Genomic DNA, 15,725 nt, shown 5'->3' on the forward strand with positions numbered 1-15,725 from the left:
TTCAAAGGAATCAATTTATACAATGGTGAATACCTTTCTACTCCATGGGATGTAATTTTATTTGTAATGATAAAACAACTCCATTGCGGTCCGCAATACAAACAACTAAATATATTTCATTGGAACTTTTTCATACTTTGAAGTCCAATAAAATAAAATAAAAATTAATATCAAACAACTATGCTCTAATGATATTCTTATAGATCAATTTTCTATTGTCAATAATAACATTTGAAAGTTGGTACATGAACATGGTAAAACTATTTTAGACATATCCAATATATCTATAAACGGTGGTAATTCGACATGGAATGTTGTAAAACTGATAAAAATATGCAAGCTTGATTTAGTAAGATTTGCTTCTATCAATATTCCAATACTATTCTAATTAGCTTGACAATTTGCTTGAGACTCTTGGGTGTATTACTCAAGAGGTTCTAAGTTCGAAACCCCAAGACTACTAATAAGAGGTAGCCACTAGAGGCTTACCTGACTGTTAATTTCAGGACCTCGAGTGACTAGTTGAGGTGTACGCAAGCTAGCCTGGACACCCTTAGATACCAAAACAAAGAAAAAAGAAATCCAGTATTATTCCCTTTCCCAATATCTATTGACACCACCCATCATACTTGAAATAAATTTGAGGTTGAGTGTATAATGATGTAATGGTTATTGGTGTGTTGTTTCTAACTGGGATTTTTCATTTATGGGATTGTTAAAAATTGAATCTGTATGGATGTGTTCTTTTATAACTTCATTTTCTTTATTTTTGAAAATATTTAATTTTTTTGGAAAATACAAAAAATGAAAACGTATTCGACATGTTTACCTGAAAACATTCTTTAAAAAAACACACACACACACACACACAAAAAGCGTTCAACTTGTTTGTCTAAAAATACAAAAATGAAATAAAAAATACATTTTTTTTTTTTGGGATTGATAATGATTGTTCCAACATTCAAAGTTGTATGTGTCATTCCTATGCAAATATGCTGATATTGGACAAATCTGGTGTCTAACAAAGCCATTCGGACAGAAACTAGGAGTCATTTTCTGTCGTGGTAAGATAGAGCAATTTTGATAGCATCAAAGTGCACATGAGAGTATCCTTCACGGATCCAATAGGCAATGGATTCTTCAGGGATTTCCAGAGTAACATATTATTCTTGAGTTGTGGTTAGAATTTGACACTTATCAAAAGTATTAGTCTAGGCATACTCTTTTACTGGCTTTTTGGAAGGTCTAACAAGAGTTTTAAAGTTAAAGACTTAGAAAATGTTGTATAAGGATTTACAATAAGAGGGATAGTATCTTGGATTCTTTGATTTTTTGGGATATAAGATATTTCATACAAACTATCTACTTTAGAAGAAGATATAGACAAGCTAGTATTTATTGGAGCTGTGAACGTAGATTAAGCTGAAAAGGATTCTATAAGTATGAGTTCAACCTCTTAGATGTATAATACAATCTCAAATAGCAAGAATAGCTCAAGACCTGTAACAAATTAAGAACATAAAATATAAGACATAACTAGGACTTAAAAGGAGTCAATAACTAAGGGGTGGTAGTCCTCCGCACACACAAGACATAACTAGGACTTAAAGGAGCCAACAACTAAGGGGTGGTAGTCCTCCACACACACAAGACATAACCAAGACTTAATGGAGTCAATAACTACAGGGCGGTAGTCCTTCGCACACACAGAAATTGGAACCAATAAATGACTTAAAGAAGCCAATAATCGAGGAGAGGTAGTCCTCCGCACACACAATAATTGGAATCAATAAGTGTGGTGGCTCTAATACCAAAAGGGTTACTAGACCTCAAATATGGTGCCAAGAAGATTACGGAGTTTATGCATATGAGACACTAAGTAATTTTAAAAAAAAAAAAAAATTAAATTTCTTGCCATCCTAGAGAATTTTCAAATAAAAAGAGTTAAACTATAAAATAAATAAATAAATATAATTAATATATATATATATTGAAAAAAAAAAAAAAAAACACTTTAACCAATGATTTCATTTTCATTTTTTAGTTTTCCAGTTTTGTCTTCTTCTAGAAACAAAATATCTGTTGGGCTTATGTTTATATATTTTGTTTGCAACCCTTTCTTTCATTTATTCCAATGGGAGTAAAGAAAATAAATTTTAATCGTTTATCTTATTTTTGAATTCGTTTGTCAAAAAAAACAAAAAACTTATTTGTAATTTTATTTTTATTTCTAAAAATTGTGAATGTTACTAAATTATTTTAATTATTATATGTTTTATTACTTTCAAATAATACTGCTGAGTATATACGTCTTCTTGTGGAAGCAGCAAACATAGAATCTGCCTTTTCAGTTCCAACCAGTAACAACAATTGAGTGCTCAGAACCCAAAGCTGCAAGTTTTTATGCAGATTCCAATCAAGCACTCTATTTCCGTCGGAACAGGGACTACTTTTGCCGCTTCGTATTCAGTACCATATAGTATCAGTTTGAGAATGTCATTTCTTCACTGTCTAGAAAACTAATGCTGCAGTAAGTAGAACATTCTCGACAGAAAAATACATAAAATGACAGCAGACATAGAAACATATAACATTAAGTTGAGGTTCAGCTCGGCATATAACATCGAACACTCTCAATTCATGGAAAAAAAAAAAAAAAAAAAGGGTTAAAAATATCATACCAAAGAATAACTTATATTTTCTGATATGCCGAGCTGTCCGGAATAATTAAGACCAGTAGCATAAACGCTGCCATTATCTGTGTGACGAGGAGGATTATTAATTTATGAGCTGAAAAGTGATAAATATTAAGTAATTGAAGTTAGAAAGAGAATACCAGTTAAGAAGAGGGTATGGGCGCCACCACAAGCACTGGCTTTAACGCTCTGATTCTCAAAGGCAGATCAAACGACAGGGACAGGCCTCCACTGAGACTCCAAGCTCCCTAAACCTAATATTCCGTAATCTCCATTCCCCCACAAAGCGGCAAATCTCTTTTTCGGCTCACTGGACATCCATCTTCTCCATAATTCCCTTGAATTTATATCCCTTTTTGCAATGTATTTGATCATTCCACTCAAACTTCCACTCCACATTGTTTTCTCACGAAGTAGAAGGAGAACCAGAGAGAAATGGAATTACAAAACTTATGGCTGTAAAGGTAGCTAAGACTTCATGGCCAGAAACAGTTTAAACCAAAAACGGATTACTAAAGTAAATAGAGATTATTGTCAACATGTCTAGAGAAGAATCTGTTTCAGTTCTATACTGGAAGCCACAAATAGAAAAAGTCTAGTAACAACAAAAAGAGAATGCATTCACCAAATTTCGGACTTCTGTAGCAGGGTCATTAGCAAGAACAAACAAACCCTGAAGGTACTGATCCATGGATGTAAATAAAGCTTGCAATGAATCAAGACATAATATTGGATGTTAACCCCAAGTAAAAGAATAACATTATTAAGAGGACAAATACTTCAAGCATACTCACAGAAGGCATCAGCATAATGTATTGATTTACAGAACCCAAGGAAAGCTTTCTTAGCGAGGTATGCGGTGACTGGAAAAACTATTACACAAAAACCAGAAAATTGATGGGGCGCTCAGCCGTTGAAGAGTGGAGTATTTCTTTCTCTCCAACGGAGAATAATGATATGTTATTTAAAAGATGCAAGCCCCATTTTTGAATAGCGTTGCCGGAGCTTTACTTTTTAAATACACCCAACTCTAACCCAGAGAAACCGGGTTGCGTGCGAGATATTTACATTTTACATCCTTATGATTTTATAATCAAATAAAGGTAAACCATAGTTTACTAATAGACTAAACAAGTCATATTTCTTAAAGACACCTCATTTCATAGTTTTATTCTTACGGCATATCCCATAAATACCCTTCATTCCAATGTTTTTTAATATATTTTAAAAGAGAACATTTCATTCTTTTCACTTATGCAATATAACCCCATCATCCTTATTCTTAAATTAAAATTTTTAACAATTAAATTGAAAATTCATAAAAGAAATTAGAGCTAAAAGAAATTCTTACAAANTGATTATAAATTTTATTGTTACCTTTAATAAATCATTCTTTATATTTCTTATTACATGGCCTAAATATTTGTTGGTGATTTTAGTTTGGAATTAGGTTGTCAAATTGAGGAGAAAGTATGGAATTAATACGTGTTGGTAATTTTAGTTTGTCAAAATTCAGGAGAAAAGCTGGAAAAGTATATATTGCCCATGATTGCTTAAGCGACTAAGTATATCGCTTAAGCGACAAAGGGTTTTTCAAACAGGATCGTTTAAGCGATATCACGGATCGCTTAAGCGATCATGCACCTGGGATCGCTTAATCGACCAAGACAAAAAGACAACGATTGCTTAAGCGATATGTCGGATCGCTTAAGCAATCATGCACCTGGGCAGATTTGTTTCTGCCAATCACATGATCGCTTAAGCGATCCACGATCGCTTAATCGACCAAGTGAAAAAGAAAAGAATCGCTTAAGCAATATCTACGATTCCGGACAACTTCCCCCACCTAGCCAACTTCCCCGATTCCAACACCACCGCCAGAATCCTACTGGGAAAGGGCGTTATGACCATGGAGGTTGGATCAGGCTGATAGGGCGTCGATATTGCATTTTCCGGCTACATCGATCACAGATGTGGCCGGAAAAGGCCAGATCATGGCCAGATCTGGCCTTCGAAAGACTAAAAAGTCGACATCTGGCCGTCTGCGACGGCCAAATATGTGGCCGTCGTTTTCTGTCAACGATGCCCAAGATTTGGCCGTCGTTGACCGTCAACGTCGGCCATTTCTTTGAAAGTTGATGACGGCCAAATGTGGCCTTTTCCGACCAGATCCACAGTGGAGCTAGCCGAAAAATGTCACATCTATAAATTACCGACCATTTTCGGTTGTTTGTAGCCGTCGGTGGTGCCAGAATCTGGGAAGTTGGGTGGGTGGGGGTGTTTTTGTTACTTTTTAAAATTTTCAGGCGGTATTAATGAAATTAATTCAGTTAATGGGTCTAAAATTTATTAAAAAAATACTAATATTTCCTAAATAATTAAACAAAGAAATATTATGGGAATAGGATTTATAATATTTATAGGAATATTCAAACAAACACACCTTTTATGTTCTGAACAAAGAAGAATCGTAGACATTCTACACCTTATATGTTTCATACTGACCTAAAAGAACTATATGTTTAATATANTTATTATAAAACAAATTCATAACCATGATTCAGCGTAATCCAACGAATTTGAATAACAAGTTAGAGTTGGTTAATTTTTAATGTCAACTAAGCAAGTTGTTGTAAGCCACAAATTTGTATTACAATAATCAGACCCTTAAAAAGTGAATCTTCCTTAATTCATTTATGGGATGTCAATATATTCACTCTAGTTTTTGACTGAATTAAGTTAAAAATTTAATTTGAAAACGTTATCACCGTAAGTTTTTAGAAAATGTTGGTGTCGTTTGATTAAGGTGGCTTTGGAAATCAAAGTGATAATAGTGTTAAATTAAAGAGTAAACTACTTTTTCCTACCCAAGTTTTCGACTAATTACCTTTCCCACCCACCAAGTTTTATAATGACATTTTCCCATCCACTGTTACAATTTGTCCGTTAATTTTAACTGCAGAAGGACATAATGATAATTTCAAAAAAAAATAGTCAAAGGATAATTATGTCATTTACCCTCTTCTTCTTGTCTCTTCCCTCTTTCTTTTCTTTTCTTCTTCCCTTCCCTCTCTCTCCTTTTATCGTCGACTGCATTCTTTTTCTCTTTCTGTATTCCTTATTTTCCTATTTTCCTTCTCTCTTTGTCTTCAACTTCTCAAATGGTTATCTCTTTGTCTCAGATAGTACAGGATGGTTGTCTCCTCAATTTCTCGAATGGGTTCTTCTCTCTTTGTCTTCTCCCTTTTTCTTGTTTTGGCTTATAGGTTTCACAAAAGCCTCCCTTTTGTACCCTTTGATGAAGGCTATATGCATTTGTTTGGAAATGATAATCTTGTTGTTCATAAAGATGGAAAATCTGTTAATTTAACTTTAGATGCATTCACAAGTCTCTTGCTTCTTTTTTATTTTTCTTTTGTTTTGTGGTTTTCACAAGTTTCTATTTTCTTCTTGCCGGGGTTCTCCTTTGGTGGGACCCCTCTTTGAGGCCTTTTGCAAAAATCTTTCTTCTTGGCTAGGAACGAACCTCTTGAACTTGTAATCATAGCAAATTCTTCATCATCTTCGCTCTCTTCTTCCTCATCATCACTCTCATCTTTTGTAGAAGCTTTGAGAGCCCCTGTTCTTGTATCATCCTCTTCTTCTCCATTCTTCCTGGTAAGCTCATGGGTCATTAGAGAACCCAAGAGTTCTTCTAGAGGTAGTCTTGCGAGGTCTTTGGCTTCTTGAATGGTCGTGACCTTAGCTTCCCCTGATCTAGGAAGAGATCTTAGAATCTTCCTCACTAGCTCACTGTTGGAGTCAGATTTGCCAAGAGATTTCAAGGCATTGATGATATCGGTGAAGCGAGTGAACATTTGTGTGATTGATTCATCACCCCTGAGGCTGAGCTTAAACCTTCTGTGTATGTGTCGTCTCGCTGAGCAGCAACACAATAAAAAAGTTTAATACCAGTAAATGATCAAAAAGAAAACCGAAATGAAGTATTAAACTACGGCTCGAAAGCAAGAAACAAGGGAAAAGCATCAAGAAGAAAAGAAGATGCCTATTATCCCTATTGCCGAGAGAGAAGAAAAGGAGCTATTTGCACCTTGGATCGAACAGAGTGATTGAAAGATCCCCCTTGGTGCGTCAGGTCACCAGTTCTTGCGAGCGAACTCCCAAACAAGACGATAGGTAGAAGAGGGCAATGAAGTTTTCCTCGATTAAGTTGAGCCAACATATTTGAGAACCATGATGAGATAGACTGGTGGCCGTTGACGGTTTTGACTTTTGATAATCGCCAACACCAGTTGGCCGATTGCTCTTTTTTTTTTTTTCAAAATTTTAAAAATATTTTAATATTTAAAAGAAGAGAACAAAAAAAACTGAATTTACTATTCTATCCTTCTGCAGTTAAAACTAATGGAAAAATTGTGACGGTGGGTGGGAAAATGTCATTAGGAAACTTGACGGGTGGGAAAGGGTCATTAGACCAAACCTTGGGTGGGTAAAAGTCGTTTACTCTAAATTAAAATAGGCTTTTTATATATGACACGCGTTTTGAGTGGAGAAGACATTCTGAAAGAATTAGTTAGAGAATGGGGATGCGGTGTTTGTCTTATGTGGAGTTATTCGTATGGCGTGAATTTTGGGGGATTTGTTAGGTGGTGTGTTGATGTTGATTATTTTCTACAAAACCATGTTTTGAATAAACATCAGAAGAATTGGTTGGGATAGGAAGTAAATTGAAAGCCAAGACTGAGGAAATGGAATTGGGTTAAGTTTAACTTTGATGAATGCTCTCTCTCAGTGTCACCGTGAAATTTTGACTAGATGGACCGCCGTAGTTGGCTTTGGCGACGAAAGTCTTCGGAGAAAAGTCCCGGTGAAACAGAGAGTTCTGGCTCCATTTCGTCCCTTTCTGAAAGATTCTCTGATGATCAGGTAATTTAAAAGAGATTAAATTATGCTGGATTCTTTTATTTAATTACCATTACTAATGGTGGTCGGTTTGTGGATACAGGCTTTTCCAACTCATATTTCTCACTCTCCAGAAGTCACATCGAAAGGTTTGCCTGCGGATGAAGAAGTGACTGATAATGTGAGGAGTCTGACTGACAAACTCTCTGCTGCTCTTCTGAACATTAGTGCCAAGGAAGACTTGGTAAACCAACATGCCAAAGTTGCAGAAGAAGCTGTTTCAGGTCTTCCATTTTCAAGCTATTTAATTTCAAATTCTTATGATTATGACCTTATGTTGAATACGAAGTCTTATAGAATGACATTTCGTGTAATTGAAAAAGAAGAAGAAGAAAGATGTTTTGGATGATTTCCAATTCTTCTTTTTGTTTATAGATTTATATCTTTTGTGCATAATCTTCCTCTAGTCAGAAATGAGGATGAAACTTGCTCTAATGAGTGGGTAATTAGCAGTTTCTTGCTTGTGTTTTCAAATGCTAGGGTGGGAGAAGGCTCAAAGGGAAGTGTCGAGTTTAAAGCAACAACTTGAGGCTGCTGCTCAGAAGAATTCAGCACTTGAAGATCGAGCTGCTCATCTTGATGGAGCACTCAAGGAATGTGTTAGACAGCTCAGGCAAGCAAGAGATGAACAACAGCAGAGGATCCAAGAAGCTGTTGCCGAGAAAACTCGCAAGTGGGAATCAGAAAAGTCTGATCTTCAGAAACAGCTCTTTGATCTACAGAAACAACTTGAAAATGCCAAAGGTGAGGCTGTCGTCTCAGTTGATATTGATCTTTTCTCGAAGCTTGAGGCTATAGAGAAAGAGAATTCATCTCTTAAACTTGAGCTCCTTTCTCGTGTTGAAGAGCTAGAACTTAGGATTATTGAGAGAGATCTAAGCACCAAAGCAGCTGAAACAGCCAGCAAGCAACATTTGGAGAGCATTAAGAAGTTAGCTAAGGTTGAAGCTGAATGCCGAAGGTTAAAAGCTGTGGCTCATAAAGCAATCACTATGAGTGATCAAAAGTCTTTCACTGCCTCCTCAGTTGGTGTTGAATCTATCATAGATAGTCAGTCAGACAGTGGGGACAGGCTACTAGCAGTTGAAACCGATACACATAAGATGAGTGGCTTGGAGACAAATGAATGTGGGACAAGCCATACTGACTCATGGGCATCTGCTTTAATCCCAGCAATTGATAAATTTAAGAATGAGAAGGCGCTGAGCAGAAAATTCATGGTCCCGTCTATGCAAATTAATCTCATGGATGATTTTCTGGAAATGGAAAGGCTAGCAGCTTTGCCTGATACTGAAAGTAGAAATATTTGCCTGGATGCCGAACCAGTATCAAAACAACTCAGTGCTGGTGAGAGCTCACTAAAAGCTGAACTTGAAGCCATGATTCACCAGACTGCTGAGCTTGAAGAAAAGTTGGAAAAGATGGAAGCAGAAAAAATGGAATTAGAGATGGCTTTGACTGAATCCGAGAAGCAGTTTGAGAGAAATAAAAATCAACTGAGGGAGGGTGAGGTAAGGCTGGTGGAGCTGCAAACTCAATTAGCTCTTGCAAACAAATCAAAGCAAGCCATGGAAGTAGAAATAATGGCTGCAAATGCAGCAAAAGAAATGTCAGAGTCTCAACTCAGAGTTGTTGAAGCAGAGATGAAAACTCATTTAGCTCTTGCAAACAAATCAAAGCAAGCTTTGGAGGAAGAAATGAAAGCTGCAAAAGCAAGAAAAGAAGTGGCAGAGTCACGACTTAGAGATGTTGAAGCAGAGATGAAAACTTTGCATTCAAGAGTTGCTTCCTTAGAAGAAGAAGTTGAAAAGGAGCGTACCCTGTCAGATGAAAAATTATCCAATTTTCAGAAAACCCAGGATGAGCTAATAAAAATGAAAAATGAAGCCAAGCTCCAGCATTCTGCTAGCTCTAAAATAGATTTGAAGATCTTACAGGTCAGTGATTTTAGAACTTTTTTTATTGTCTAAAGTTATATTTAGGAATAAAAGTTCACTGCAAACTTCTGATATAATAGTTGGCTAAATCGTGTGCTCGGTAATTCTTAATGCTACCATACCCCTATGCTGAACTACTCTCCTCATATTTTGCATTTAGAGAACAGCAGACTTAGTGTCCTTGGTGTGGTGGAGTTTGAGATGTTAAACAACTTGTGGGTTGGTTATATCTTAGAATTGACTATCAGAATTCTAGTGCTATTATTTAATGACCCATTAAGAGAGGGTAAAAAGTTAAAATGAAGAATAATCAACCAATCACTAACCTTGCAAGATACAATATATGATGCTCTCCATCTGTATAACTATGCATAAAAATATTTGAGGTGAAATACTACTATGATGTCACCATCAGGGCTATTGTTCTCTACCTATTGTACTCAAAATTTATAAAATCCATCAAACCGGCAAGGAAAGCAGAATGGGATCCCTCTCATTCTGTTTCATCTTTTGCTTGGGGTGACATCAATTATTTTGGTCAGTTTCCAATAGTTACTCTTTTGGCAGGAACTGGGTATTTAATGGGCTTTCTGCTAGTTTGGGGTTATAATTGAGAGAGATTTTCTTTAGAGAGAAAGTGAACAAAGAGTAGAGAGAGAAGAAAGTACCAAGTCATTATCTTGGTTACTTTGGTCTACCTGTCTTGATATGAATATTTGAAATATTTTTTCTTGACAAGGTCAAAGAAAGAAAGAAAACCAATGAAAGGTGCTTCAACCATTGAAAGCCAATAGGGTCTAGAAATCTTGATGTTGAAGATTATCTATCAGTTTCTCATTACAAGTTTACAAGGTTACTGGTAGTAGGCGGCTTACTCTTTAGACCTGTTAAGTTACATCCTGAAACATAAGAACTCCCTGAAATAGGTAACCACTTAAGGAACCTGCCAAATGAAAACAGGCCTCAAGAAATAGGGATTTTGCTGTGTATATAAATTCAATTATAGTGTTAAAATTTTGTGATTTTCATGTTTTGACGAGATTTTCTTTTAAAATTCTGTTCAATGAGTTATATAAGAGTACACACACATAATGAGTTGGGATGCTGTAATTTGAATTTTTTGGCTTAAATAACTCAAATTTTGAACCATCCATCTATTTCATTCCAAAGGTCTAGAGTTGTGAGTTGGCATCAACAATAATTGTCTTTCAATTTTAATGGACGATTTGGAATTGAAATGAATGGATGATTTGGAATTTGAGTTAATTTTTTTAGTCAAAAATTTATGCTGAAGAAGTCCATTATTGATTTTTTTTCAAAAGCTAAATTTGGAATGGCTGTTTTCTCATAGTGAGCTGCAAAAGTATGTTCTCATGAGAAGTAATAACATGATAAGGAGAACATGGTGGCCGTGCAGTAAATAACAAATACACAAAAGAATGGTCATTATGCCCCAAAGGAAGAAATTCTCTAGAAAACTCAAGAAACTTTTTGTTAGGCTCTTCGCCGCGGCGAAGAACATTCCGTCGCCCCGGCGAAACACGGCAGAACCTACCCGTAGGTGCAACACCTCATCGCCGCGGCGAAGATTGGATTTCCAAAATTCACCAAATCTCAACCAAAACCAAGGCAAACACTTAACCAATACAACATACAAACTCAATTGAAACTGAATCAATGAACTTTTAAGTAATACAGCAAATCTTAATTACGTACCTTAAGCGGGGCGTTACAAATTGTTCATGGATTGATGTCCTAATTTTTAGGGTTTTGAATTAATAGAAAATTTTGTAACCCAACCTGGTGAAGGCTACGAGTCATGGTTGAACTGGTTCGGGTTCCTAATCACTTTATAGATATTGAAGAATTGAAGCTTACAAAGTTAGTTATAATTTGTTCCTAACTCAGGGCATGTCCTAAGGTAGGAAGAGGAGATTGTCTTCGTTTGGTCTTTTTGGTTTTGTATAGGCATGTCTTTTTTGTTCCTAACACAGGACATCTCCTACGGTAAAAAGAGGAGAGTTTAGTCTTCTCTAGCTTTGTTTCCTTTACTCTTTTTTGAATTAATTGATTCTTTTAATCCTAACTCAAGGCTTGTCCTGAGGTAGGATAGCCGATTTATAGGCCCTTGTACATTCTCTCTTTTCTAATGCACACTTACCAAAAAAAAAGGTTAGTTATGTTTCAAGCTCTAAGAGCATCTCCAAAGGACTCTTTATATGACCTAAACTCTTTATTATAAAGAGTCTAAAAACAAGAGTCCAACAGACTCTTTATCTTTAAAATATAAATTAGAGAGTGAGTTTGACTCTCCACATTTAGAGAGTCAAATTTCACTCTCTATCCTAATTTTAATTAATAAACTACAAGTTCCTATGCATTTTATTTATTAATTCTCTCTCAAAATAAATCTATTTCTTAAAAATAAAAAGCATCTTCATTAAATTTAAAGAGTCTATTAGATTTAAATAAAAATTGTGTTCTTTATATTTAAAAATTAATGAAGATACTCTTCAAAATAAAGAGCACTATTGGAGATGCTCTAAGGGTGCCTTTGGTTGAGGGTTATATAAGATTACTATGGTAATGTCATCTTATATTACTTGATTACCATGTTTGGTTGTCAAATAATATAAGATTTTGGTGATCTTCCAATATCAATAGTAGTTACTGTTGGTAATATTGGAGGTAATCTGATTACTTCCATTTTCTTAGGTATTGTACGATTACTTAGTAATCTTATTTTTGTTATAATTTTACCCCTTATTAATAAAAAGTTTGGACAATAATGCCCTTATTTTAAAATCAATTTACATTAATCTACCATACAATTTTACCCTTGTTTAATTAAGTTTTTAAACAATAATGCCCTTATATTTAAAACAAATTGCAGACCACCAGCGCTACCCAGCCACCACCGCCAGCAGATGGCCAACCACCGCCGGAAGTCGTCGAGAGTCGCCGATATGGCCGTAGACCTAGCCGAAAATTGCCAAATCTATTCTGGCCAGATCCATGACCGTTAACGGCCAGATCTCGCCCAGATCCCATTTTCGGCCATCTCCCGGTGACGCCCAGTGTTTTCCAGCGACTTTCGATGACTCCAAGCGATGGAATGCAATATTTAAAAATGAGGGCAATTTAGTAGTTTAAATAACATACCCACCAATTTATTCCTCCCAACCAAACATATTAATATAACATACTCACCAATTTATTCTAACTAACCAATCACATTTTCCTAAAAATTCTCAGTAATCTTTAAGGTAATCTAACTTTCCATTAATATAATATTCCCAATTCCAACATTCTCTAAACCAAACGTACCCTAATGGTTATGACTTATGACTAAACCTGGCAAAATGGGTCTTGACCCGCGGGTCGACCCATACCCGGGTAAAAAATATAGGATACAGGTCTAATATATATAACCCATTTTTTTGTGACCCGTACCCGTACCCGGTCCAATAAATCACGGGTTATACGGATGAACCCGCGAGCACCCGTATTTGCTGGTCACTATTCACTGAATCCCTAATTTCTCAACTTTTTATCACGAATTCATTTCAGCCATTCACAATCACGCTCACGCCTCCCTCTCACAGTCTCACTCTCATCTCAATATCTAATCTCTGATCTCTCAGTCTCAAATCGCGGCCGCATCTCATCTCTCAGACTCTCCCTAAACTCAAATCTCTCCTGCCTCTCAATCTCTCATCAGTCATCAGTCTTCTTCGATTAATCGTTACTTCGTCAGTTCGTCACTTCGTCAGTTCGTCACTCGTCACTTCGTCAGTCATTCCCATTCCTAGTTCGGCAGTACCACAGTCGCCGGTCACCGTCACTCATCCTCGTCGGCTGGTAATGAATCCCTAACCCCTAATTTTGTGTGTTTGTTTTATATTGATCACTTTGACTTGTTTTATTGTTTGACTTGTTTGGATGGAAATAAACGTGAGAAAATGAGAATTTTATTTATTCTTAATCTGGTTGAGTTATTTTGACGGAGAGAAAATTTGAGAAAGTGGAAGAAAATAAGAATTATAAACTGAAATTTTTTCTTCTTTGGTATATTATTGCGATTGATGTACTAATCAATTACTTTAATCCTCTTTCTTTTATTTTGTGAATTTAATATGCTTTGTTTATGATTACAGAATGTGCAGAGTTCTTAGGAAGACTAAGGCCATTCTTCATGTCCAAGATGGAATTTGTCGTTTGCTGTAGCCTGTAGGTGCTCATGAACTTGAAGATCTAACAGTGTTATTTTTCTTATCTTTCACCTTTCAATTCTATGAGAAAGATGATTCTGCCAAATGCAAGAAGAATTTATATTCTGGGTATGTTTGGTAAAGAATTTTTAAATTGCTTGTGAGTTGGTTGCTGCTTTGATCTCAAAATTGGGTAGAAAGAAAATGTGAGAAAGTGAGAGAAAATTGGAATTTATTTAGTTCTAAACCAATCCGGCAACATATTATTAAATAAAGTCAGCTGGTTCGACATTGCGTCTGTTTTTTTCGTTAATATGCCAAACAAACAGAATATGTAAAGCCCTTTACAGCCGGAAGTACTAATATAATGGAGATTACTGATCACTGTTTTTGTTTGAGTCATCATTTGTATAAAGTTCTAAAAGTTTATAAACCGAATAATGTGAACAAAATGGTGGCTTCCATTTAATCTCTAAATTTTTTATGTTTCAATGTCATCATTTGACAACACTACAACAAAGCAACTGAACAAGAACACGAAGTTCCATTCAAAACCGCTAAACAGGACTTTCTTCTATACTTTGACCTGGTAATTCAATTCAGTTCAAGACCTCTTTAATGTTTCACCTTAATTATAATCATTAGGGTTCAGGGTTTTAGCATGTTCTTTTGTCTATACAATTCTCGTTCCTTAATTACTCCCAGCTGTGATTTAAACACTTGTATGTTATCTACTGAATCATTTTCTTGGAAATAGGGTTCTAGATTTGTTGTTGCAGAAAATTGCTTTGTCTATGTACGTATGCTGGATTTTATTCGGGTTGAATATGAAATAGATACGGTCTAGTTACAATTGCTATAAATTTGTTATATATGAGAGTAGAGTAATTATAAAAAAATAATGATTATAATGTTATTTTCGCATACTGAAGATTGAATGTTTCAGAATTTTATTTTTTAGTAGATTGCATATTTTAAAAACTTGAAGATGAAGGGTTCTGTCTTTTAGTCGGCTTCCTATGATTCATTTGTAGTGTATTTGTATTATTTAAACTTGGTTTTGATTTTTGCTAGTTTCAGACGTGTTATATCTGTAGGATTAAATGGTACATATTTATAGGAAATTAGTGACACATATTTGTTTGGATTTCTGAGAATTGAACTTCGGGCTCCAGAGATTCTCTTGGTTGTTGTCTGTTGCTCTAATTGTTGTATTACTTTTATTCAAATTTGAAGTGGGCATCCGATTGTATTTTCTGAAATGGAAATTTATTTAACCTTTAATTTCCACCTTTATCAGGGCTTTCTAAGCTGAAGGAGTTACAAATTTCAAACTCATTACAGATTTCAGAATTTCTTATTAAGAGGTATTTTGCAGTTTGCTTTGTTTAATTATTTTTTAGTTTTATTTTCATCTTGAATATCAGAGCATTATTGTTTGTAAGGGTATCATGTATGTATAATGTAATAGATGGGTATTTTGCAGTTTGCTTACTTCTCCTTGTAATATAATCCTGAGCGAGGGATGTATCATGTATGTATAATGTAATAGATGGGTATAAAATATAATGAGGATTGGGAGTATCATGTATGTTACAGTATGTATAATGAGTATTTTATTCATGTGTTTGTGTTGGTTTTCAATTTAATTGATTAACATAAAAGATAATGCAAGTAGCGAGCTTATGAAAATCAAGAGGTAATGACAATAACATGCGCACTAAAAGAACACCGGACTTGCAATCTTGCTTCGTTAATCAACAAAAACAATTTGGGATGGAAAAGTGGTGGTGTGTAATTGCTACATGTTCTTGTCATCCTCTACCTCAACCACGGCCCACAGCCACAGCCACAGCCTTTTTTTTTTTCAAAATTTTTGACTGAAATAGTGGAAAAGAATAGACCAATTTATACAAAGA

At 35.3% G+C, this 15,725-nt stretch overlaps 1 protein-coding gene across 2 annotated transcripts; it reads left to right on the plus strand.

Annotated features, from left to right (window-relative positions):
• Nucleotides 1-7,268: 7,268 nt before the first annotated feature.
• LOC116112614 (filament-like plant protein 3) lies at nt 7,269-10,822 on the plus strand. 2 transcript variants are annotated; one of them, XM_031398729.1, is made up of 4 exons: nt 7,269-7,622; nt 7,702-7,882; nt 8,139-8,402; nt 8,505-10,822. In XM_031398729.1, exons 1-4 carry the CDS (start codon nt 7,512-7,514, stop codon nt 9,626-9,628), a joined length of 1,680 nt encoding a protein of 559 aa, XP_031254589.1. In that variant the 5' UTR covers nt 7,269-7,511; the 3' UTR covers nt 9,629-10,822. The 2 variants fall into 2 exon arrangements, with proteins under 2 accessions (XP_031254589.1, XP_031254588.1); XM_031398728.1 differs by having other exon boundaries at nt 8,139-10,822.
• The last annotated feature ends 4,903 nt before the right edge of the window (nt 10,823-15,725 follow it).

This window comes from Pistacia vera, unplaced genomic scaffold, assembly GCF_008641045.1.
Source record: "Pistacia vera cultivar Batoury unplaced genomic scaffold, PisVer_v2 Contig664, whole genome shotgun sequence".
Taxonomy (NCBI): Eukaryota; Viridiplantae; Streptophyta; class Magnoliopsida; order Sapindales; family Anacardiaceae; genus Pistacia; species Pistacia vera.

Excerpts from the sequence above, each read along its gene's own strand:
- LOC116112614 (XM_031398728.1), top strand. The coding sequence starts at position 7,512 with ATGGACCGCCGTAGTTGGCTTTGGCGACGAAAGTCTTCGGAGAAAAGT. Across the intron at positions 7,623-7,701 it reads AAAGATTCTCTGATGATCAG|GCTTTTCCAACTCATATTTC; the intron begins GTAATTTAAAAG and ends TTGTGGATACAG. Across the intron at positions 7,883-8,138 it reads TGCAGAAGAAGCTGTTTCAG|GGTGGGAGAAGGCTCAAAGG; the intron begins GTCTTCCATTTT and ends TTCAAATGCTAG.